At 36.5% G+C, this 27,497-nt stretch overlaps 1 protein-coding gene across 4 annotated transcripts in view; it reads right to left on the bottom strand.

The window, feature by feature from the left end:
* The window catches only part of Neto1 (neuropilin and tolloid like 1), a 113,935-nt gene that overhangs the window by 48,013 nt on the left and 38,425 nt on the right, over nucleotides 1-27,497 (bottom strand). For 3 of the 4 annotated variants that reach the window (XM_013124683.3, XM_005065391.4, XM_013124685.3), the window contains exons 5-6: nucleotides 3,362-3,403; nucleotides 3,118-3,245 (exon numbers count right to left, since the gene is read on the bottom strand). In XM_013124683.3, coding sequence (XP_012980137.1) covers nucleotides 3,118-3,245; nucleotides 3,362-3,403 — 170 coding nt within the window. Of the gene's footprint in view, nucleotides 1-3,117; nucleotides 3,283-3,361; nucleotides 3,404-27,497 lie in introns of those variants that run through there. The other variant, XM_040757811.1, reaches the window with a different exon arrangement.

The following is a 27,497-nucleotide window of genomic DNA, read 5'->3' as shown; positions in this document are numbered from 1 at the left end:
ACACTCCTCAACTGCTGGTGGGAGTGCCAACTCATACAGCCACTTTGGAAATCAGTATGGAGATTCCTCAGGAAAATGGCAATAAGCATTCCACACGACCCAGCAATTCAACTTTTAGGCACATATCCAAAAGAAGCACATTCATACTACAAGGACAACTGTACCACTATTCTCATAGCAGCATTATTTGTAGTAGCCAGAACATGGAAGCAACCTAGGTGCCCCTAAACTGAAGAGTGGATAGAGAAAATTTACATAAAGTCATACTATTCAGCAGAAAAAAAATGGAATCCTGAAATTTGCAGGCAAATGGATGACACTAAAAAAAACAACATCCTGAGTTTGGTAACCGAGGCACAAAAAGAAAAACTTGCTATGTACTCTCTTATATATGTATTTTAGACATAGATTTTGGGAGTGCCAGCCCACAATCCCACTGCCAGAGAGTCTGGTGAAAAGAACCTTCATCCAATGGCTGATGGAAGCAGAGGCAGACTCCCACAGTTAAACACTAATCTGAACTCAAGGAACCCACTGATAGAGAGGGAAAGACTAATGAGCAAAGAGGTTAAGACTGGACTGGTTTATCCCCCAGAAACAGCTTACCTGACAAGGGTTAGCTCTTTAATCCCAGACTGATGGCTGAGAATCCAGCATGGTACTGATCAAGACCCCCTGAATGTGTGTGTCAGTGAGGAGGCCTAGGTGATCTATTGGACCTTGGGTAGTAGATCAGTATTTATCCCTGGCATACAAATGGAATTTGCATGCCCATCCAACAATGAGAGATGCACTTTCAGCCTGGACTCTTGGGAGATGGTCTAGGCCCTGCTCTGAATGAAATGACAGACAATGGACACCCCCAATGGAGGGCCTTACCCTCCATGGGGAAATGACATCTCCTCCTCTGGCAACTTTTAACTGTCAGTGGTTCCTTAGGAAGGGTAGGACCTTGTCTTACTTAGGATTTCTATGCTGTGAAGAGACCAAGGCAACACTTGTAAAAGAAAACATTTAATTCAGGTGGTTTTCTTACAGTTGAGAGGTTCTGGAGAAGGATCTGGGAGTTCTTACATCTTTAACCTCAGGCTACAGGAAGAGGTCTGTATCACTAGACAGGGCTTGAGCATATATGAGACCTCAAAGTCTGCCTCCACAGTGACACATTGCCTTCAACCATACCGCACTTTCTAATAATTCCATTCCCTACAGATCCCAAGAAGCCCTCCCCAGGCAGAGTTGAATGGGGAATGGCCCCATTTCATGCAGGAGTTGCCATTCACTTAAAGTTTTTATCTATAAATACCTAAAGTTCAACCCTCATGAAATTCAAGTTCAATTCCTTACCACAGTTTTGTATTCTATTATGCCCTACAGGTGATCCTTCTCTGGATAAAATCTATAACTAGACCCATTAATTCCTTTCCTACAGCATTGCTCTAGAGTCTTCATACATACAAAATCTGTTCATAGAAGCCTGTTTATATTCTCCATGGTTCACTCAAAAATACCTTTATTATTCTGCCTCTATTTATTAGTCTATTTGTAAATGGCCCCATCATGAATGAATTTCCAAAGTTATCTCTTTTGTGGTTTTCCTTGGAAATGCTGGCTGATTATATTTTTAACTAAGTAGTTCCTCTACGTTAATAAAGGAGATATTGTTATACATTCTTTCTGCTGACTTCTAAGAAGCAACATGAAGTGTAGATAAATTTGAATCGTTAACAAGTGAACTCTAAACAGTTTCATTTTAACTATGTCGGGTCAGGAGAGATCATTCAGATATTCACAGTGACCCATTTCAAGCTTGACCTATGCTTTGATATTTTAGTCTCATAAAACACTAGGCTATCCACAAAACTAGGAACTCACAATTGCAGTCAACCCTGTTTCTTGGTTTCTTACACAGCATTCAATGGCACTTCCTGTCCTCTTGGCCTCTAATTGAACAGAGAAAAGACTGTCACAATAGAACCATCCTGGTTCAGCTCTGCAGGCAATGCACCCTTTGGGTCACATACTGCCAGATTCCGTGACAGGCAGGTGCACCAGGCATTGTTGCTCTGGGACTATACAAAAGACAGATTATTTGCTAGCTGGAAGAAAGAGGCGTGTGTTTACGCTCCACTGCAGCACTGAAGTGACACGGTGCTGCTAGAGACAGTGAGGTGCCGTGCTTACAGTTCCTGTTTATAAAAGTTGACTTGAAAAAAAGAGATTTTCATTCATAAAAGTGAAGAAAAACAAGCACTTTCTTGAAAATCCACAAATCCTACATGAGATAAATTTAGCTCTCTGTTCATCTAGCAGAATGTTTATGACTTTTTATTACAAATACCAAATAGTTACATTAAAAATTTCTTTTAATATAGAGGTTTGAACCCATGGCCTCCCACAGGCTAGAAAAGTGCCTTATTGCCAAGCTGTATTCACATCCTTATTTTTCTTTCCTTTTCATTTTGAGATAGGGTTTCACTAAATTATCCAATCTAGCTGTGTAAACTCACTCTCTCTTTAGTCTAAACTAGCCCTGTACTGAAATGGCAGTCATCTTGCCTTAGCCTCCAAGATTAGTAGACAGGCTCACAGGTCTATGCTGTTAGTCTCTTCAAAGGGATGTGAACTTTCCTAGACCCACTCACCAACATCCATCCTTATATTTTTTGGTTGTGTGCCTAGTCTTTAATGGCTGAGCCATCTCTCCAGCCCAACATCCATTTTTGTATGCCTTTATTTCATATGCTAGAAATACATGGTTTCATGAACCCTACCCACTTCTTCCAAAGACATAACTTTAATTTAAAACTGCATATACTGACAATAAGGGTACTTGTTTAACATCTTTCCTAAACAAGAAAACCAGCCTGACATGGGGATCTAGGTTCCAGAGAGGCAGACTTGCTTCCCTCATATGTACAACCTGCTAGCCAGATCCCATGCTGCATCTCATGCTAGAAAGTTGCCTTAAACAGGTGAATACAAGTCTTATTTCTGAACACAGGATACTGATCACTCATGGAATGTTTGGCACATGCTCCTGTGCTACCAGATAATGTGTAAACTAGATGTTTCTCACATCCATCGTTGTGTGTGGATTTCACCCTTGAGACTGACCTTGGATCGTGGCGGAGCTCGGATGTACCACTTGCAATCCACGGCTTCACTGGCAGAAGCTTTTCCTTCCTTCAGAATTTGTATGGACTCCACGATTCCTTCAGGACCGCCCATCTCAAACTCACACGCTAAACAATAAAATGCCAAACACACACAAAAATGGAGCTTGAATAATAAACCCAAAGTATACTTCATCACAGAAAGCAAAGACTGCTGGACATTATCAAACCTCTGTTTTACCAACCTGGCAATGGTTTCAAAACTCCAAGGTCCTTAAAGTCAGGATCTTAAAAATTGAGAAAGAGACAATTAGTTCTATTCCGCATGTATTCCTTGCTGTAATATTGAGTAACATTCCATCAAATAATCCAGGAAGCAGCCTGGATATACATCAGGAGAATTAAAGTGATAAAATAATAAGTACATGATAGCATTAACTCATTAATTTCAGGTGTATGTCATCATAGCCATATGTCACTACTGGTTTTATCCTCACTACAAGAGGAGCTGCTTTAAACCTTTAGCAACATTGCTGTATCTTAAGTTCAACTTATGCTATATTCTTGTACAGTATTACCATGGGGAAAATGGTGGTTTGCATCACTCCTACATATATATAATTTGTATTCTAGTTCAAAAGATTATGTAGCCTGTTGAAATGCATTCTTGCCTAGTGTTTTAGTGGCATGGAGGTCATGAAAGAAAGCGAAAATCTTTTCCCTCTGTGTGTAAGACTTGTCTAGTTTTCCTGACATCTCTGATTTATCATGATGGCTTTTTATAGTATTTCTATCTTCTCTACTTTTTAAACTTAACATCCCCTTTATCCTATCTCATTCTTTGTGAACCCAGTCTCAGTAACCAGTTCCTATTAGCTTATTTTCATGCTTCATGGTAAGTTTGATTTTTCATAAGCTGTGCAAATATCCTTATTAAAAGTAAACCTGATGTCCTCAATCCCATTTCTTGGATTTGGTTGTAAAGTAGGAAGACAGGCCATGGGATATAAAGTTGAGCTCGAAGAGTGCATCTGAGAATGTTTCCCCAAGAATATACAAGAAAATCTGTAGCTCTTGTTATTTCAGAGATCCTCTGAAACCATGTGCAGTGCGCTTCTTAATGTTGGGAGATCAGAACATGAACACATCATGACGAGCTGAGTGAAACACAACCCAGATGAGGCACTTTTCTCTCATTGAAACATTATATGTCCTTAGAGCCTGGTCTATTTGAATAGAATCTCCTCTAACTTGTGCTAAATTTACTAATGACTGTGTCATCATGATGTATGCTTAGAGACATTGTGTGAGTAATTTAAAGTTAATTGTGGAATTTAGGGTGATATTTCTTATAATAAAACAGATACTGGATAAGATTTAGAAGTATTTTGCTGCCCAAAGGTGAACTTGAATTGAAGTATGAAAAGTCACTGTTCATTACTGCAAGAATTAGGTGTACATATTAAGATCATGTGAGTGTATGTAACATCATTGTTCAGGTGCACCTCATCCTGTGCCCTTGTAGGTGAGCATACTAAATGTGCATGATCAGGCTTGTGTTCGGTTCTCATTGTTTGTTTTCTTGCAGTTAAATATTGATGTAAACTGGTCTATGGAAGGTGAGAGATGTAGTACCAACCACGGTATTTCCCAATTGTTTCAACTATTTTCACTACTAGAATTTATGTACATGTATTGAATCAGCAAAACCAAAATATTTTAACCAAGCGACCATTTTTCCTAGAACTATTTGAAAATAGTCCTGTTAGTTTTATGGGACAAATAAAATGTCTGTATATAATTTACTTGGAAAATAAAGAAAAAGGCATATATATCATTTACATTAAATTATTTATCAGTAGTATTTTTTTCTTTCTTCCTTCAGCATCAATGTGCATCTCACTATTCTTCCAATAAATACATATTAAATGTCTGATGTGTATAAGAAAACAGCTACATTTTATGTAAAATTGCTCATGTTTTCACCATTAAGCAGTTCATTGGTATGGAATAGAGTCATACATATTTTCTGGAAAAGTCAAACTTTTGAATACACTGTGATTTTACACAATTGCACTCGAACACTCTATACTCAGAGGATGGGAATGACTTTAAGTTCAATGATATCTTGGTCTGTGCAAGTTCTAGGGCTATATAGTCATGCCTCATCTCAAAAAATTAATAACTAGAATAAAACCAAGAATATGCTTGTATGGCACAGATCATTTGAAGAAATTTATTTGACAGGATAAAGCCGTGAATTTAATTCTCCGGAGCAACACCAAAAAATATTTACATCTAAAACTAAGACTGCCCACTTTTGATGTCTAGATTTTTATTATGCATTTGGCCTCTACTTAAATACTATCTCTTAAAAATGAACATTACCACCTTTATGATTAGAAAGTTTCAGACGCACATGGCTGTCTTGTCTACTATTGGGGGAAATTAAGTTAATGTTCTATCTTCCAGTTTGAAGGGAAACATTTATCACTTTTATAAGTCATGCCACATCAGGTTGATATTAATGCCAGCACTGAGAAATGAACATTTATTTTTGTCTTTGTATTAACAGTGATAGGAATGATGGCTCAAAATACTTTTGAAAAATATTGTTTTGCAGTTCTGTTTGGAATACTATGATTATAAATTCCTCATATGATCCAAAACAAAACAATCCAAAACACAATTGAAGCAGCCTAAATTAGATTTAAAAGCAATAAATGACTGATTGTTCAAGGTTATTTGAGACAGACAAAAATTATTATGTAGATGCACAGTAAAGTTGAACCTAATAACCAGTTTCTACTCTCTTGGTATCTCTCAAAATGTGCTCTCCACAAAGCAACCTGAATTAATTTTAAAAATATAAATGAAGTCATAATAGTTACTTTAGTATGATCACAGTTTATCTGTCCCTCATAGGGCCACAGAACCCAAAGCTGGCCCTACTGTCTTCCCACACTCTTATTTCCTCCAATAGTAAAATCCCAGAAAAGCTTTCCCAGACATCCCCGTATCAGGGAGCATTGTCTCTCATTTTCTTTTCATTAGAATTTGCATTATGTTTCCCTATGCTTATGTTTTTACTGTCTATTTACGTGAGCCCATAACAAATTCGACTCTATGAGTTAACATGCTTACTGGGCATCACAGGTGGTCAATAACATTATTGAATTAATAGTGATTCTATATATACAGAAAAATTCATCAAACTATTCCTACTGGACTGTTCTGTATTTATGTATGTTCGTAAGCTCTTAAACTTTAACTTTTCCTATCCATATGTAGGCTCAAGCTCATAGACAGGCTTTCACTGTAAATAAATACAATGGTGTGGATGCCCTGTTAGCAATTAAATAATGATGATATTCACTTGTTAGACATATAGGTGTCCTTCATTTGCCGAATCTCTCAAACAGGCAGATTGTCACATAACAATCCTGGCCCATAACATTATAAGGAAGGTTTAACTTTGTGAGTTGGGCGTATAAAACCTTTCAAAGAATTTCCCCAGATTATTTTCCTACCTTGATCAATCTTAAAACAAGTATCTACCAAATGTGTCTAACTCTGTCAGTTTCTTATTCACAGCTAGTTTTTTTTGTGGTTCATGCATATATACACATACGTACAAAATCAACGGATGCAAAGAAAAAATGCACGATACATTATAAACATCAAATTCCATGTTATGACTTAAGTGTGATTATAGAAATCAAACCATTTGTTGGTGTTTCCAAAAATGCCCTTTCGATTACAAATATATGCATGTTAAGAGACTAGCTCACTTTATTTGGTGGTTTTAGAAGACATTTGCTGCTTTAAGCTTTCCTCATTGTAGCAACTATGGCATTAGCATAGTCTAAGCACCATTCTGCTATGCTGAACTATAAAACTTACTCTTCCACTTACATGAAGAAAAACAAATATTAATATTTTTCTGCCCATGTTTTAAATTTATCTATCCATCTGTGTGTTTGCCTGTATATATAAATTGAAACCTCTTATAGTGATTACATTGAGTCCATTTGTTAGAACACTTAGCTTACACTGCATAGCTTGTGCTAAACATCTATTTGTATTAACAGCTCAAGAGCCATAGTGTTTCAAACAAAAAGGTGCTTAGCAAGGACCCCGGACTACAGGACAAATCATGGCAACTAGCATCCATGGTACAATCTTTTAAAGATAAGAATTTACTTAAGGGTACTTGATGAAGCACAGAAAATTGTCTATTTTAAATGTGTGAACCCTAGTAGAAGTGTCTTAATATTCTATAGTGCAAAATGTAAACTATCAATAGACATTTTTGCTTCAAACTGTCTTTCTTTAGAAAATTACATTCACAGATGTTTACACTGTGAGCTGGTGTGTGTGTGTGTGTGTTGTGTGTGTGTGTGTGTGTGTGTGTGTGTGTGTGTGTGTTTTACTCGTGGAACATCAATTTTACTTGAAAGACAAATTGTAATTATTCAGATTTAGATACTTGCCAGACTTTTTCTTGAAAATGAACAGAATGAAAATCTGTTGATTTGAAAGAAAACAACTGACGGTGTTGCCAATGATTTAATTCAGACTACAGTGAAGAGAACACATTTGTCATTGCATGCCTGACAGCTTTCCAATACTTGGAGAATTTTAAAGTAAGGTGTTTTTCAATATGATATAATATGGATTTGATGTTTCATATGTAATTGTGTCAACATTTTACAGTTCTGCACATTAGTAATCTGAAGACTGCCCAATAAGACACCATGCAGATTTAAATGACCCTGGAAGGATTTGCACAGATACATGGCCTATTATAAGGAGAAAGCACTTGTATGTCATTAATGTATTAGAATAAAAACATCATTGATGTAGCTTCATGGTTCTTATTGTGGTTAAGCATTTTAAAACAATAACCACTGTAAAGACCATTAAATTACTTTTCCCTTTATCCAGAAGATATCTCTATAAAGTTAGATTCTCTCTGTAATGACTGTGAACAAGGAATGTCATAAAGCAGATGTTGAAGCCTATTCATCTGAGAATGAGGGCAATATATTTATAAAAATATAAAAATCAGTGTCGTTTTTCAACTAAAATGTCAATGGTATTTTAATGTATGCCCTGTGTTCTAATTCACAATTGACTTACTGGAGTAAATCAATTTGTAGGTAGATTTTTAAAAAAGTATTCCCAACTTAATTGAATAATTTGTCAAACATTGAATAATACAACTGTTGCTCCATGCTCTTTGAGGATTTTGATAATTTTTCAGAGAAGAATGACAATCTCTAGAATGCCTACGCTCACCAACACTATCACTGTCTCATGGGCATCTCTTCCCTAAGAACCAAAGATCCAAGTGGAGCTTGAGGTACATTCATGTTGCTCTCTTGAAGTTTCATAGTGCGAGCCAAGTCATGGACAACTTATTAGAAATTTCTGTTCAAATGCCTTGAATGCATATGTCACAGACTGTTTCTCTAAATGGGGTTTGACAACTTCACAAACAGTATGACTGGAATTGACTGAGTCTTAAGTAGTTTCGTTGTTTTGTGAGGAATCTTGAAGAAAGGCCTGGTCCTTTCTAAGAGTGGTTTCCTTAACTTGGTTAGCACAAGAGTTTTGTTGTTTAGGTTTGCACAACACACATATTCCCATCTACTGTAAAACTCAGCGCTATTCCAACAAGCCAGGTTGTGTACTATAGCCACAGTCTTGCCCAATATAAAAATCAAAGTTACTATGTGCATATGTTTATGTTACTATTCAAATAACAGATAGGTTAGTCAGTCTTAGTCCTCTCTTGATTCTTCCTCCCCTTGCCCCTCCCTCTCTTTCTCTCTTTACATTCTGTGTGTGTGTGTGTGTGTGTGTGTGTGTGTGTGTGTGTCTTATACTGCGATTTTTCATTTAAGAGCCCAAGTCTTCTAAGAGTAACATCTTTTAAGAGTGACATTGTCCACTCTTCCGAGGCATGCTAATTTAAAGGTTTTAAAATTTAATTTAAAATTATTTTATTCAATGTTGATGCTTTCAAATTTCTTCCTAAATATTTATGTTTATACTAGTATACCCATGTAATTTGCAGTATAAGGTATGATATACCCCCCCTTAATTTATTGGTCAAGGAATGCCCAGAAGTCTCTAAAAAACACAGGCTATCACTACTGTCTTTGGTTGTTCCACCATAATTATAGGGTAATACCCAGTTCCTGAAGATACTTCACACTTTGGATACAATCTGTGAAGAGATCAATCAGAAACTGACTAGTAAACTTCCTCCCTGTTAGCAAGCTTCGATATTGCTAGAAGGTGCTCTGCAGGGACAAAAAGACATTAGTGTAATTACCTAATGTTAAATCCTGCATACTCGAATAGTAATAGTCAGGTAAGATAAGTCCACTGGTGTAACAGCTTTATGGCTGCTAAAGGTGATTAGAAGCTTTCTATTTGAATTTGAGGTCTACACCCAAGAGGGAATTTTATACCAGATACCATGAACCTCATCAGGAGCTCATGGCTGGGAAGTCCTTGGACAGTCTTCAGAAGTGTTAATAAATCCTGCCTCCAGTTTCTGTTATCGCTGACATACTGAATAATGTTCTCCATCCTCATTGTTTCTCTGCTCACTGAAAACCAGTGAATACCACAATATACTGAATCTTTATTATTTCCAGTATTATCCAACAAATTCTGCTATTCCCATTGGTATTGGGTAAACAAGATTTCAAATAGAATTCAACATGTTACTTTCTCAAATGGATCAGAAATCAAATATGAGAACAATAAAAATATGACTTGACTGTTATTTGAGATTTCCTTTAAAATTATTTGAAACACCACAGTACTGATATTTAATTGTAAAGCATATTGGACATAGGAAACAAGTAAAGTATTTAGGTATTTATGATGCATAGGATCAGGTAGGATATAGAATTAATTTATTTACTTTAGAAGCATTCCAAAGTTTCTGTTTTTACAATTATCTGAGTATTATGTAAAGTAGAAATAGCATTGCAATTTTTGTGTGTCAGAAGGCATCACGAATATTTATACAAATAATAAGGTTGTGAATATTTTTAATCTATGCACCTATTTGAAACAAAGATTGCTCTGTCTTGTGAGCACCATGAGTTGAGTTGACTGTTGGTAGCTGCTGGAGGATGAGAGTCAGTTTTCTCCATGTGTGTGACCCCTGTCAGGTTTCCTTTGCTGTAATAGATGGCTATATGCCAATGGATATATGGGCAATACTAATTAGACTCTGTAGACTATGCAAACATAATAAAGGAGATGACATGATATCAGAGGGGGTGTCTGGGAGGAAAAGAAATGTAAAGTGAAGGATTTATATGATCAAAATGCATTCTGAATATGTAGGACACACTCAAAACATTAATTCAGTTACGTGGTTAAACAGTCATTGATATTGATCTACTAGACATTAGTTTATTGACTTTAAATCATATGATAAATCCTTTGTACTCCAACAATGTGATCTGAGATACATAACAATATTACTCCTATTTTAGGCTAAAGAAATCAAATAACTAGCCTAACAACATATGTTTGTAAATAGTAAGTCTTGGGATAAGAATCAAGCAGTTTGGTTTCATGATTATATAATATCACTTTCTCTGTGTTACTCACAAGGACAATTATTTTGAATTCTCATGAGTCAGTAGTATTAATCAATATTAAATAAATCAAAACAATTTAAATTGTTACAAAATTGTTTCATGCTCTCAATGTTATTTATAAACATAAATTTAACTGTGGTGTTGCCTTTGGTGGTATAGCTCAATAAATACACTCAGAGAAAAAATAAAATTGTGTAAGTTATACAAATAGAGATTGAAGACAAGATCTATTTTGCTTCCAATAAATTTGAAGAGCTTCAGTCTGTTCTAAATAGAGTTGGAACCACTTCCTAATGCAAACATTGGGAGAGTCCTCTGTTGATGCCCTTGGCAAAGATACTAGGTATGCTATGCCAGGTACTAGAAGTGCACATGGGCAGGTTGAACCATCATGGATCTGGAAGAGAAGAATGCCAGACGCTACCACTGCCAACAGATTGGCATGGTAGCTATAATGAGGCACCTCTTGATAAACCCTGAAGCATCTCAAGGAATGCCATGAAGAGCATACATTTCTTCTGCCAGTCTAGATGAGGGTCAGGAGTAGTTATATTTTTCCCTTAACTCAATGTGTTCTGGCCCTATAGTGTTTGATGCTGTTGATGAAACACGGGGCCTTGAGTCTACTCTGCGCATGTGCTATCACTGAGCAATATCACCAGGTTTCTAAGTTGTCTAATTGAAAATATTCCATCTTCTAAAGTTTTAATTTATTCTCTACAAAATGATTAGTGATTAGCAAAGTGGGAAAACCCACAGAAAGAACGGACCTAAGCAAGTGGAAGTCCATGGATCCCAGTCTGACATCTGGGGAACCAGCATAGGACCATTGCAGGTCCCCTGAACATGGGTGTCAGTGGGCAGGTCAGGATAGTCTATGGGGCCTTTGACAGTGGAACAAGTATTTATTCCTAGTGAACAAATGGTCTTTGGGAGCCCATTCCCTATCTCTCAGCCCAGATACACGGAGAAGGGTCTAGGCCCTGCCCCAAATGATGTGACACACTTTGATGATCCCTCTATGGGAGGACTCATAACCCCTGGGGAATGGATAGAGGGTGTGATGGGGGGGGTCAGTGGGGTCATGAGGGACTGAAGAGAAAGGGAACTGGGAATGGTATGTTTTTAATTTGAATAAAATTTATACTAAAAAGATTATGATAAAAATCTTCTTAAAGTGATATGGATAACAATACTTGCATCATCTGCTCAGTACATAGATGATGTCAGATGCTTGCTGAATACTCAGTTATTCACCTCTCTTTTAACACAAGGCTTCACATCCTAGGCATTAAAAACCCTCTTAGGAACATTCGGTCCAAAAGTTGTGGTCATGTTGTAATCAGTAGCAATGCTAAACCAATCAAAACAGTTGCAAGGTAGTTGAAACAGTGTGCCTGATGTCACACTTCACAGTTTGAGTGACCCTCCCTAGATACGCGCAATCCTATGTGAACTTATGTGACTTGCTTGCATTCCAGCATCAATAAATATGTTAAATGGTGTGATAGTTACCTTCACTGTCATCTCCATGGGATTTAGGATCATCTAGAAGAAACAATCCTGGGTGTGTCTATGAGGGCATTTCATAAGATGATTAATTGGAAAAGGGGACACTTTCCCTAAGTGTGCCCTCTACTATCCCATGAATTGTAGTAGATAAAAGGGAAAATAGAGAAGGTTGGTGATTGTCATCTCTCTCTTCTCTGCTTTCTGGTCTACACCAGATGTGTAAGAAGAGTTACAGCTGCATATTTCCACTCCATCTACCATGCCTTCCCCATGATGACACACAACCCCTCAAGCTGTGTCAGAAAACTGAGTCTTTGTAAAGCCCTTTTGTCACAGCATAGAGAAAAGTAACAAATGCAAATAAAATGGAAGTACATATTTACTCAAAATTTCAGTGTCCTGATTTTTTCTTTTATTTACTGTATACTTTTGTATTCTCCTGGACACATTCCTTCTTACTTATTACAGGGATGCAAAAGGTGTGAGTGTGTGTACAAAACTTGTATTTTTTTACAGATGGACCAGTGCAAAACAGATGTGACACATCTTGTGTTAATGAAGAAACTTCTGTTGGCAAAGTTTCAGTTTTAGAAAGTGCAGATTCCACCTGAGAGACTGGGCAGCTCCAACCTGGATCTGTAGACATACGTGCAGTGCCAGAGAGGTCAATTTCTTTCCCATTCTGTCATCTCTCAAGGATTGAAAGGAACACATTTCCCATCTATTTCCAAATACAACTGTAGATGTTCACTGAAATAGAAATCTTGGAATATTTAAGTAATTAGAATCTCTTTTCAGTGGCATTTAGAAGATGCAGTTAGTTTTTTTTCTTCTTCTCAAATGTGGGATTTTATTTGTAGTCCGTCACTTTTGACATTATTTTTGTTGTGGAAGGTGTACATACTCACAAAAGGGTAGGCAATTATTTGAGCTTTTCATATTTTCTTATTTACTGTGTGTGCATGGGGCTGGGGTTATGTGCATGCGCATGCATTCATATTCATGTACTCGAATGTAGTGTGGATTGTCAAAGAACAACTTGCATAACTTGATTTTCTCCTTCTATCATGTGGATCTAGGGAATGAACTCAAGTCATCAGGCTTAGTGTTTGGTGCCTTCTGAAAGGGCTTTGAATAGTTCATTAACCCCTGGATTGTAGTTTAAGGCTCAACCATTTATGGAGCTGTTTGCTGAATTTGTAGCTCTATACATGTCTATGATCAAACACTAAGGCACCAAAGGCAATTTGAATGAGAGGAGTAAAATAAGACTTTGCAAAGATATGGTCTAAAGCAAAGTCAGTGATTATTTCAGTTTGAGGTTTTTTTTTTTTTTTTTTTTGCTGTTTGGTAGATTTTTTTTTTATTCTTTTTTTTTTTAAATTTAGATAAGAAACAAGGTTGCTTCACAAGTCAGTTCTAGGTCCCTCTCCCTTTCCCTCCCCTCCTCCCGTGCCCTCCCCCCATCCCCCCCCCGTTATCCCCTCGTTCCCCCAGGGAGGGTGAGGCCCTCCATGGGGGTGTCCATAGTCTGTCATTTCATATAGGGCAGGGCCTAGACCCTTCCCCAAGCGAGGTTCTTTTCAGTTAGAAAGAGAGAGAGAGAGGATGGGTTGCCATTTACTTTAGCCCCTTGGGGTTTATTATTATTTTTAAATCAGTCATTAGCTTTGCCTGAGCTATAAACTTCTACAACAAATTAACTTGGTCCACCAGTTCCAGTGATCCAAACATCAACAAGAACTGAACACTCATTCCCTCATTGGTTTTCTCTACAGTGTTGTCATGTTTTCCAGGAACAATTTCCTCAAATTTGGAAACTCTCGACAGTTCCCACACACTAAAGGAAACTCACAATCAATGCAACCTTATGGAATAACCTAACTTTTCATTTTCTATACCCAAATTCTTTCTTCCATGTGTTCTGTATTGCAAACTACCTTTGGTGGAAAATCGAAGGTGAAAAGCAGAGCAACAAGAGGGAAAGCATTTTATTAATAAATCTGAATATTTGAGTCCTGCAAACTCCTTTTTGATTATGGGTGACCTTTCATTTGGCTGTTTCATTGACTCTCACACATCTGAAACCAGTTTGATGACTTGTACTTCAACAATGTGTGGTAAATGGGCAAGCAGACCTGATCATACATTATTGTTGATATAATGGGTGCTCACAAGGTGATTGCTCCCTTACAATTATAATCATAGATCTTATTCTAGCATTGTTATCAAGGAACTGCAGTGAGTAGAGTGACCAATTGGTTAGTTTATTCTTTCTGTAGTGAGTATAGTATGTGATAGACACATGATTATTCTTACTGAATAGAAAAGAGTAAATGAATGATTGAAGAGCTCAATCTTCTGTAAGAAGAGCCAGTATCAGAGGCTAGACATTCATTTACTTGATTGCTCAGCTCTTCCCAGTCACAACCCAGAGCCACCAATCAAGGGGCCCAGCATGGGCATCAACATCATAGCCAGTCCATATACTTCATCTAATATAACAATAAGTGTGAAATCTTTTGTCTGTAATTCCAGATCTTTACTCATTAGCCTGATATATAATGAGTCTGAGATCAGGGGAGTAGCCTGATAGGCAAAGTGTGAGCCAGTCTCAGAAATAAAAATAAACTTCAAAGTGGCAAAATATAAATTATGAATTAGTGACTATTCTAGGATTCTAAATTCACTCATAAGAAAGATGCTAGGAATAAGGAATTTAGTAAGAAAATCAAATTCATCCTATTAATATATTACAATTCTCAAAGGAGTGCACATATAACCCTGGGTTAGCACTTCAAGGTCACTCGGTTATAATTACAAGGTTATAAATACAGTTTCCTTTTAACTAGAGGTACATTAGGTAGTATATTGACACATGGTTTCTGGCAACCCAATGTAGTAAGATATTAATTAATTTATTATAATTTCCACAGCAAGTGCTTCCTCCTACCAGAGGCTCATGAATTGAAACCTTTATTACCACCAGGTAGAGCAAGTGAGAGGTAATTTTATAATAACAACTGAAACTGTTGATGGACTGATAGTTTAAATGATCAATTCAGAGCTATGGTAATGAGATGTTCAGGTCCAGCCTAAGAAATAAGCCATTATGTGCATCATCTGAGGCTTTACTTTGTCTCAAGAATTTACTACCTGATAGGGGATGTCCTTCTGTATGCTGTGAATATATATTTCTCTTATTGGTTGAGGAATAAAGCTGTTTTGGCCAATGGACAGGCAGGAAATCCAAACAAGGATAGAGAAAGTTAGGAAGAATCAAGGCGACATCATGTAGCTATGGAGGAAGGAAGAGGTCTGGGCATCACCAGTAAACCAAGACCATGAGGAGATACACAGACTAATAGAAATGGGTTAATAATTAAGGCATAGCTGGTCAATAAGAAGCCAGAGCCATTGACCAAATTATATACGCCTCTTTATGTTTTTTGATGGAATGGCTGTGGGACCCTGCAGGACAGAAACTTCTGTCTACAACTTCCTTCTGCTCCCCTCACAATACTCTCATTTTTTGCTTGTTTATTTTTGTATACCTCCACTCTTTTACTCTGCATAGTGTCCTCCATGAGATGGTAATCAATTCTTTATCATAAGCTTCCCAAGACGATGTTCTATCTCCATAACATCATAGCCCACAAGAAAGATAGTGAAGTGACCATGGACTGAATGCCCTGAAATCATGCAACAAAAATAATTCCTTCAATAAGTGGTTTTCTCACTTCTGTCATAGCAAAGAAAGGCTATCATTGTCGTTATCTACTTATTAATACTTTCATTTCAATATGCTCAGATAACTTCAAAGAAATCTAAATGTTAAGTCATCTAATGTATTAATAACTTTTCTGTGACAAAGCACCATGAGCAAGGCAACAAATAAGTGAAAGAATTTAACTGGGATTATGGTTTTAGAGGGTTGGGGTCCATGATGACATAGGAAAGGCATGGCAGGCAATAGGAACAGTTAAGAGGTCATAACTTGATCCACAAGCAGGAGACAGACAGCACACTGGGAATGGCATGAGACTTTTAAAATCCCAAAGCCTGTCCCAGGTAACACTCCTTCTCTGGTAAGACCATACCTACTAATCCTTCTGGAACAGTTCCACCAAATTATCAAGAAGTATTCAAGTCAGGTAACAAATTAGGTATGTGCATCCTTATCTACAACATAACCAAAACTCACTAATTTCCTATAAACTTAATAATGCTTAGGAATAGACCAACATTAGTCCACACTAACCTATGAAAACCAAAAGAATTAAAAAGATTGAGTTCAACTTCCTTTGTCATCAGGGAAATGCTAATCAAAACTACTTGGAGATTTAATCTTATATCAGCCAGAATGGTCAAGATCAATAAAACAAATGGCAGCATGTACAGCCACTATAGAAATCAGTGAGGCACGGATCTGAAGATCAAGCAATAGATGGCCAACACAAAACAAACTCAATGGTAGTTTTGAATATGTTTTGTCTCATAATGCTTTGTTTGTGTACTATTTCATACATTATTTTACCTTAGTTGTCATTTGTTCATCTATTACAATTTCCAATTGTGTCTTAATATTTTTGTGTGCACATTTACATGTGTGTGTGTGTGTGTTCATGTGTTTCTTGTATTTTTCTTTGATTCTTGTCATTATTGTTCTTTGCTTTGTTTTATTCTGGTTTGTTTGAGTTTTTATTGACCTATTTTTATTTTGTTTGTTTTCTAGAGAGGGGGGGGGGAGGGAGAGACAGAGAGAGAAAGACATGAAAATGGATGGATGAGAAACTATGATCAGAATATACAGTATGACAAAAATTTAAAACACAAAGCAAAGACTTACAAAGGCTAATTGAGTTACCAGTTCCATAGAGAATAGAAAAGAATTTATGTCACTCAATGCGATTCTCAAAGCCATATTTGCTACTCATCTCACATGATAGGAATAGTGTCTCTCACTTATAAAGCTGAACTTAGCATACTATTTTATTCAGAATCCCAAGAACTAAGTTTCTCATACAATATCTCCTTTTGAAATATCCTCAAAGTATTGAGAACTTTATTTAATATGAGTTCTATCATTTCAAAAATAAAGTAAACTTGTCATAAGTTCACCTCTAAAACTTTTAAAATGCAGTCAAAAGTATATATGCATATGTATGTATATATGCATATGTATATACATAGTCATAAGCTTAAACATACTTAAATATAGTCATATTTATATATATACATATATAATAGCAAAAGTCAGGCTGTTATTCTTGTTAATGTATAATGAAATTAAAATAACCAGAGTGAAGTAATCAGATAGTAAATTCTACATCTAAAAATAAAATATAAATTCCACTATTAGCAGTGGTAAAAATAACAAAATATTCATTACACTGGAATTTGCTAGTATAAAATAATTTTGGATTTGATAAAAATTCAAGAAGTATGTATCAATTATATCTAATTATTTTCATTTGAAATAGGCAACATCAAAGGATTATTAGAATGGCAAGTGTATAGTATGTACTTCACCTCAAATTACCCACTAGTCAGTCTGAAGCAATTCCTTCATTATGATTAATTGTGCTGCTCTTACAACTTGGTTAATTGAAACCCTAAACTTGTAGGAAGCCCAACAGGTGAGAAGAATGAAATGAAAATACATAGAAGAGGGTCCATGAGCACCTCACTGTGAAGCTGCTCTGGACAGATCTATACCTAGGCTTTACCAGTCAAGTTCAGTCCCCTGTCTCCCATGAAGTCACAGAATTTTCACCCTTCCACATGGTGTATCACCAGGGAGTCTGTAGAATAAAGCTTCTTTCTTTTGCTTACTGATCACTTCCTGCTTGCTGTTTATTTATCATACTAAGTTAAAGGAACTTTAAATATATCAATTACTAAAAATACCAACACATGGATAACAATGTGAAGAAATATTTATAAGAATGTACAAAATAGAATAATTGAATTTGTAGAAAAACAGGAATGTCGATATCACTAAAGATGATGATAAAAATATTTAAATAAGCTTTTTTGAATTAACTAGTGTTCTGTTTGGGTAGAAACATACTGAAAATCAAGTGATTAAGGTGTAAAGTGTTCATTTGGCACTCACAGTTCAAAACTGAAGGAAGTCAGGACTGGAACCTGGAGGCAGCAACTGCATCAGAGACCATGGGGAAATGTCCTCACTGTCTTGCTCCCAGGCTCACATTTATCTACTTTTCTTATGCCTCCCAGCACCATCTGCCTGGGAATGGTACTACCCACAATACTTGGGGTCTTCCAGGATCAGCCAACAGTCAAGAAAGTGCTTTGTGTTTAGTTGGCAAAATATTAACCAGTACACTTTTGAATAATAATTGTCAAACCATAAGAATAATATGAGTCTGGAAACAGGAGAGATGCAAATACAGTTGGTGAAGGGGAAATACAAGAAATTTGTGCCTAAGTGGTATTTTCACTAAAAACATGAAATAAAAGCACACCAGTATTGGCTGACAGGCAAAGCAGTTTGTTAATTCACAGCCTTCATTATTCACCTTCCCTAGAAATATAGTAGTTGGGTTTGTTAAATTAAATAAAAACCAGAATTTAATATATACTAGAATCTGGCTGAATATAAGATTTTGTTGCAGATATTTTTTAACTGATATCATCTCCACAAGTAAAATATTAAACATTGTTAAGTTTGGGATCAACTGAAAGTCTGGAAATTTTATTCTCAAACTATTTTCTTCCATGTATTACCACTTGTCTTAGGGTTGCTATTGCTCTGAAGAGACACCATGACTATGACAATGCTTATAACAAAAGAACATTTAATTGGTGTGGTGGCTCACTGTTTGAGAGGTTAGTCCATGGTGTGACATGGTGACATGTAGGCAGACATGGTGCTTGAGCGGTAACTGAGAGTTCTACATCTTGCAGGTGACAGGAAGGCAACAGGAAGTAGTCTGAGACACCGGGTGGTATCTTGAGTATATATGAGACTTCAAAGCCTGCCTCCACAATGACATACTTCCTCCAAAAAGAATAAACCTACCCCAACAAGGCCACACCTCCTAATAGTTCCACTCCCTGTGAGATTTGGGGTACTAATTACATTTAAGCTACCACACCACTAACTGTTCTTTCTTACTAAATATATGACTTTTGTTTTGCCCTAGGTACAGACACATTCATTTAGCAAATGTGTATAAGTGTGCTTTCAAAAGTAGGAAAATATGTATACTAATAAGTTTAGCTTTAAAACATTTAATTGAACATATAACATGCAAACGTATCTTGCTGAGGATAAAACGTAGGATGAGACAAAGTTAGTCTTTCTCACAGTTAGAAAAATCCATTTTTTTTAAATTTGTAAGTAAAACCTACAATAAATGCAGATAGTTATAACTCTTAAGAGGTAAAAGTAAAACTTATCATATATTTAGAAATCATAGTTTTTCATATGATGCATTATTTAAGTTTATATGTACAAACATTTTTATAACAATAAACAAATTTGAAAGAAGCATTGTAAGTTGCCCTGATTGTAGGATCTTGCTAACTATAATGTGATGTATTTAATAAAATTTGGTTAAGAAGTAGTTGATGCTATTTTTGCATCTCAAATTAAAAAGTGTGATGAAAAAGTTTACCAAGAATTAAAACAGAAAAATGAAACAATGATTGATTTGTATAATCTGCAAAATAATGGGAAACAAGCAAAGGATGCTGGTCACCTTTCCATAATAACTCAGTTTCTGAAGCTATATTCAAGGTAATGATATGGCAGGCATCACACTTTGTATACTATTTTCACAATTCTTGGTTTTACATGATCATATTTCATGTATTGTGAGATGAACTTTAGGGTCTAAACAAGGTTGAGAATCTGAGGAAAGAATATCTGTGGATCTGAACCTGTGGAATACACACCTCTTGGGTGTGATTGTACAAGTATATTCATGATACTCTAACTTGTCACCTTACATACTGAGGGGAGCTGGAATTCATGAACACAGAGGAAAATGAAAACATTTCTGCTTAACGGTGAGAGATGAAAAATGTACAAGAACTTCTAAAACCACATTTTCCCTCAGTGTACACTTGCAGCATAAATAGAGACAGATCACAAAAATACCTTCAACCACATTACAAATACATAGGTCATAAATGAGTAGAGTGCCAGGCCAAAGAAAATATAACTGCTTTCTGCGAGTGTTATGACTCAACACTTTTTGTATCAGTAATGCACAAAACAATGAATAGATTTTCTGGGTGAATCTCTTTTGCAAGATGAGAGCATGCATGAAGAAAGTCAACATGCTATACAGGAGGAAATCTAGGTTTCTCTTAATTAAAATGCCACTCTAATCATATATAGCCCCCCCTATAAGGTAAACAGGACATAAGACAGTTAAGAACACAAAGGTTTGTTGATTCCTTGAGGCAATAATACTCCTACCTGATGATGCTAGAAATCAATAACTTCTTATTTAGGCGAAGACAGGCATCATCTTGGGGGGTGGGTAGGAAATGGAAGTCCACAGCCCTTTACAAACCTAATAGTACTGATTAGTACAGTTTGGACAATCTTACTGGACAGCTCTTTTCTATAGTGGAAGGATGTTTGTTCACAATCACTTGGTTGACTTGGGCAGGGGGAAGTTGTGAATAAACTTGAACACTAGGAGACATAAGGAAATATGCTGCGATTGCCTGGTGATTTCTTTTAGACACTTACAAGAAGCTATTGGAAGAAATAAACCACAGAAGAATTTTTAGTCACAACTGGAAAAATTTCCCCAAATCAGGACTCATGGGAAATAGAAGAACTACTTTGTGGTCTTGCTCAGTCAGGCTTGAAGGAGTTCAAGGGCGCCATCACAGCACCTCCAAGAGAATACCTAATGAAGCAAACTGTGATGTAATTTAGCCAAGTCACAAAGAGCTGATGACTCTTGTGCTACCTTTGATGCCAAGAGTCAGACATTCAAATGATGAAGATGTAGATTTGTTCTTACATCAAAAACCAGAAGTCACGTTTTACATTAAATTTATGTAACTGAAAATTTCCAATTCGAGAGCTTCTCTGAAATAACAGGAGAGGTCTTTTGAACTAAGGGTCATCTCAATTTCTATTTACTTTAAAAATAGACAATGAGACAATAATAAATGGTATTTACTAGTGTTTTGAAGATATACAGTGGCCAATGTATGAGGATAAGCACATTTCTGAAATTTTAACTTATTACAATGCAGTAGAGAAATTTGGTGATGTCTAACACAGAGCTTCAGATACAATGGATAGATTTATCTATAAACGCAGGGTGTACTGGAAAGAGCATGGCTTTCATTTGTAAACTATTATGCTGCCTGGTATGTGAAAAAGAATTTGTATTGGAATATGGATATGAGTATATTCAGTTATTTTATGTGTGTATTCTAGCACTGTGGCCTTACATAATAACGTTTACTTATCTAAAGCGCTGAATAGATGAGCTGTGCAAGTTTAGAATAAATAGGTTTGTTTGTTTTAATATCTGAGAATAAAGCTTTCAACGTTCCTCACATTTAGTGAGTTCTCATTAAAATGCTGTTAGCAGTCAACACACTCCAGTCATTGGCTGGAACGTGGCTGCTGGCAAATTCATTTCTAATTATCTTCCAACAGTCTTCAATTATTAATATGTTTCTTTTCTTGTATAATTTTTAAGCCGTAATCTCAGAATTACAACCCCAAACTAAATTTATAATTTTCTGGCTCTGTAGACTTGGTGCACATGAATTAGCAGTCCTGTCTGAACAATAAAAAATGTGTTCTTGGGTATAATCATGAACTTCTGGGGACATTATCGCACAAGAAAAGCTCATGAACAGGCATTTCCTTTTGAAGACTAGGAAAACAGCTAAATTGCCATAAAAGAGATCTGCTATTAAACAGAAATTTTCCTATGAACTTTAGAAAAGTAGAACTTGAGATGTCATTTAGATTTTGGAAGTCCTAAATTATCAATTTAGACAGGGGAATAGATCCTAGATGACTGAAAATAAAACTATCATGAATTAAGATATGAGGTTACATATGGACCTAGGGACCTACTCTTTGGAAATTCTGGGAAACATCTCCAGGTGGAAAGATAAGAGAGAACCACACCTGGGAAGGCTATCAGAATTCCCTTTTCAAGAGTTCCTATTGCTGTCAAGTGTTTTCTTTTTTTGGTTTTTTTTTTTTTTTTTTTGCTTTGCTTTTACGAGTCAGGATTTCTCTATATTGTTTTGGAGGCTGTCAGTTCAGCCCGGCCTCGAACTCACAGAGACCTGCCTGCCTCTGCCTCCCGAGTGCTGGTATTAAAGGCGTGCGCCACCACCGCCCGGCGCTTTTGATTCTTATTTGCCTCAAATAACAGCATTTTCAGGGTATCCATTCCTTCTGGAGTAATTTGAGCAGAGTGACATTTATTTTATTTATCTATTTACTTATAACCACAAGGATGATTTTTATCTGAGTTTAAGAAACTACAAAGAGGTGAAATTTGTATTGCCACCACTAATAAAAAAATTTGAAATTTATATTATTTAGGCTCTGGTGTCTAAAATTTTTTCAGAGATCAAAAGAAGCAATTCAGTCATCTAGAAGGTATATTATCCCTCTCACACAAAACAAATCAAAGAACACACATAGCGAGGCACATATTCCATGCACAAGACAATGGAATTGATACATTTGAAAAAAGAAGATAAAATCTTGAAGTAACAAAGTAAGGACCACAGCAGTAGAAGAAAATGACAGAATGAATTTACACATTGTCACAGCACAAACACAATCCAGCACTCAACTAGTATTCGCCAGTGCTGTGTGTGTATGGGGGGTGTGTATGTGGGGGTCTATCCACTTAATATTGTCGATCAATGAAAGGAGCTTTCAAAGATTAAGGGGAGATAACATTCAGAGGTAAACATCAAGAGACATGATCTAAAAGAAAAACTAAGTACGTACAGCAAGAAGTTCAATGATGCAGAATACTGGACAGCAATGAAGAAGTTAATGGAAACTCTTATCTCATCTCGGATCACACCACTTACCTTATAATTTAGGTATAAACATACATTCCATTTCACTTAGAGACTGAGAGACACAATCACTATAAAAACCAGAATGAATCTATCCAAATAATTCTAGTAACTTTAAAAGTGTTAACTGTGTTCTATTTTAATACTAATTTTCTTTCCTATCTATTTAATTATTTAGCCGATTATTGAAATATGTTAGAATATAGAGTAGGAACTCTGGAGAAGAAGACAAGCTACGGAATGCCGCCTTCAAACTGGGGTGAAACAGATAGACATTCCTAGTGGCAAGGACTGGGAAGCATGGAGGTACCCATAAGCATTCAAACAGCTACAGATGTTTGTAGATGATTAGAAACACTGTCCTATTTTAGTGAAATTTGAATCTGTTTTACCCTAGGGTGGACTCAGTTGCTTTGAAATGCTTCCAAGCACATTTGCAATAACCAGAGGAGCGAAATTATTAAATTCAGTATTTCGTTATTTTGTACAAATAAAGGTTACACAGAAGAGGACTTGAGAAAGGTAACTATGTGTGTTTTAGCTCTATTTCCAAGACTGTACACATGGGTGGTTATTATTTGTTTATATTGTTTTCTTATTGTAAATGCCTAAGAGCCTGGCTTTATCATCACATGTCATGAGCATCCACAATGCTGGGGAAACAGAATCATGGTAAGGAGGCTTTCTTCATCACATCAGCCAGGTAACACAAAACTACATCCCTGCAGCTTGGAAACAGGAAACCCTGTGCTCCTGTGGGATGAAGCACAGGTGTCTGTGTGGTTCAGCACCTTGGACAGTGTCGCATCCCAGCAGCTCCCTTGTCTGGAGAACACATACTGCTGCTGTCTGCGACTTTGGAACACAATCATTGAATCATCTTTGTTGGTAACTCAGAAGAATGGGTGACTATAATAAAGAAAGCCAATCAGAAGGAAGCATTTTTGTAAACACCAAATATCATCAGGATTTCTCTATAGTAATAGAAGATGCTAGAAGGAAGACAAGGGTCACACGGTCGTTGCCAGAAGAGGTGTCGGATTGGTTATTTTAAATTTTACTCTTCTCCCCGCCCCCCTCTCTCTGTGTGCGCATGCGTGTGTGTGTGTGTGTGTGTGTGTGTGTGTGTGTGTGTGTGTGTGTGTGTCAGAAGGCTGCATGACACAGAGCATACATATGTGGATGTCAGAGGATTTATTTTTGGAGTCAGTTCCCTCCCCTGCATTTACATAGGCTCCAAGGAAGGAACTCAGGTCAACTTTTGCTCTCTGAACCATCTTGCTAGCCCTTTTTAGTTGATTCTTAGTGGTGAAGTCAGACACACAAAAAAAGCAGTGGAAGGTGAACTTAAAAATTCCTTTCATCTCTGCACTGAAGTCCACACCCTCCTAGAGGTTTCAATCACAAGGATTCTTTTACGAACAAGTTTATTCTAAACTTAGATAATGCGCCAAGCTTTTTATCCACTACTGTTTTCTCCCCAGTTTGAGGTTCTAAGTTGTAACAGCAAGAAAATTTTATTTGCTAAGGTTCTCAATTCCCCCTCATATTTGCAAAATCTGATAGAGAGCAGACCTCCATGTTGCATGTCACGTGCTAATTTGACTGACATATGTTTCTTCCCAGTGAAACACTTCAGGCTGCTGACCACCCAAGTCATGATTTATTTTTAGCTCCTGGAGCAGCAGCCTGTCTCTTTCCTTGCCAGGAAACCTACACCAATGCCCCATCTTTATCTTTCTTGATATTTCCTTTCTGAGGAATGACATCCACACCCATGGTTTCTACAACCACCTCCACGCCAGTGACTAACACTTTGGTTTCACAATTCAGAACTCTCTATAACTCAAGAATTAGAGCTCCCACAATGAATTAATGTGATAAGTTTCTTCACAGAAATGCACTGCTCTGCCAGATAACAAAGGGTTATTTTGTCTCTAAATTTAAAAGGTGCCTGAAAGCAAAGATGTAACAATGCAAGTTATGTCTTCTCTTCCTAACAGAAAGAATATGCTGTAAATTTGAACCTTACAGAACTATGGAGGATGGACCTTTCTGACTATATCTGGTGTAGTTATTAGTATTTGTGCTAATTTACTGGAGTGATTTTAACTGATTACCATCTCATCAATAACTCCACCTCATTTCAGGTGAATTTTCCATCTAGGAATATGTAGCTTTTCTAGGTATAAGGTACAGTCATTTTCCTATGTAGAGAATATTGATGAATCCTAGTGTTTGAAGGCTATACTCAGTAACACAGTGCCTGAAACACACTAACACTCACTCTTGTTATCACTATCAAACATGTCATTCACTGTGTGTACAAATTAGTTCTTAAGTACTTTATTGAGATATTATATGTACATCATCTTTTCATTTGAATTTATGTCTCCAAAGCCTCACATATACCCCTCTTTGTCCTCTTTCAAATTCATAGCCTCTTTTTCTTCGTTAATTGCCGTCACATGTATATAATATGTATAAATATATATACATATATATATATATTCTTAAACACAATTTGCTAGGTCTTGTATAATGTTACTTGAAATTATGTTCTCAGGTCTCAGGACTGGCCATTTGGTGTATTGGATAATCAATTGGTGTGCTCTTCCCTATAAGACTATTTCTTATACACTCAGCATTATTTAGTTAACTGTAGATTTATGTAGTTTTGGAATCTATTGGCTTTTCCCCTGTCCACCTTAGCATGCCCACTGTTGTCCTTGTTCAGCTCATTTTTAGGCAGCCATGTTGGTAAGACTTTATGGATGTAGCTTCTGATGTTACTAGGAGGCACAGACTCACAGCAAATTCCATGATCCTGTAAATCTTACAGTCTTCCCACACACTCTGAATGATCCCTGAGATGTAAATATAGGAGATGTCTTGTAGGTGAATCTATCAAGGTTGTGCTCCACAACTCTGCATTTTTATTGCTTATTGTTTTAAGACCTGTTTTACAAGATAGAAATCATTCCTGGTACTGTAAACCTAGCCAGGGCTAGTGAAGTCTTAGTTCTTGGGAAAGAACCTAAAACCACCACTTGATTAAATCAGCATAATCCCTATATGCATTCTAAATATATGCCCTTATGCATACAGATCAGTGAAATCCTCCCCTCTCATGAAGGAAACTTGCATTTCCACAGCTGGAAACCATGACAGAAAACCACTGGGGAGAACATCTCAGTGAGATACTATCTAGGTTATGTTGGCCTAAGATCATATCTGTGGGGAACTGCCTTGATTGTTGACTAGTGTATGAAGACCTAGACCATTGTGGATGTCACAATTTCCCCAGCCAGATGAATCTGGAACTGCAGAGAAGAGAAAGCTCTATGAAAATGAGCAAGTAATGAGCCATGTGATTATTCTCGCTCTGTTCTCCACTATGTATGTAATACCTTAAGTCCCTGCCTTGACTTTCCCTCAATCCTGGACTATAGCCTGGAATCAGGAATCACATGTGAAATAAAACTTTCTTGTGGTTTTTTATGGTATTTTATCATGACAGCATTTTAAAATATAGAAAATAAATAAATAAGTAAATAAATAAAAATAAATAGCTGTATTTCTATGTGCAGCACTTATTTCAATTGATGAGAGCCGCATGCAGCCCATCTGGTGGAAAACTGAAAGAGGGAAGCATTTCAGTCTTTGACCATTGCAGTTCTAAAGCCCAGAGAGCCCACTCTTGTCTCTCTTCCAGGAAATTTTCCAAACACTTAGGATCAGAACTCCTGAAAATTTCAGTCATGTAGTGGAACTCAAATGAAAGCCTATAACTCCTGAAAGTTATAGGCTTTACCTTTATTACATGCACAACCTTGTACTCCCTGAACTCCAGGTGTGGTCAGAATGCCTTTGAGATTCATTCATTTGTTGCCTCTGGTATCTGGCATGGGAGTAACAAATATGTTATAGAGGAACTAGACATATATTTAAAATCTCTGCTTGATGATCATTTTCCTGCTTCTTAAGTTTTAATGTAATATAAAATGTTATCATTATTAAAAGGTAATACAGGAATTATCTCTGTAATTTATAGCAAACTCTTTCACAGTGTTATTCAAATTTAAATGAGTCTCATTTTGTGCACACACACACACACAAACACACACACACACATATATATATATACATATACAAACGTGTGTATATATGT

Source organism: Mesocricetus auratus, unplaced genomic scaffold, assembly GCF_017639785.1.
Source record: "Mesocricetus auratus isolate SY011 unplaced genomic scaffold, BCM_Maur_2.0 Super-Scaffold_100015, whole genome shotgun sequence".
Lineage (NCBI taxonomy): Eukaryota > Metazoa > Chordata > Mammalia > Rodentia > Cricetidae > Mesocricetus > Mesocricetus auratus.
The sequence above is the reverse complement of the archived record's forward strand: the minus strand, read 5'-3'. Positions and strand labels throughout refer to the sequence as shown.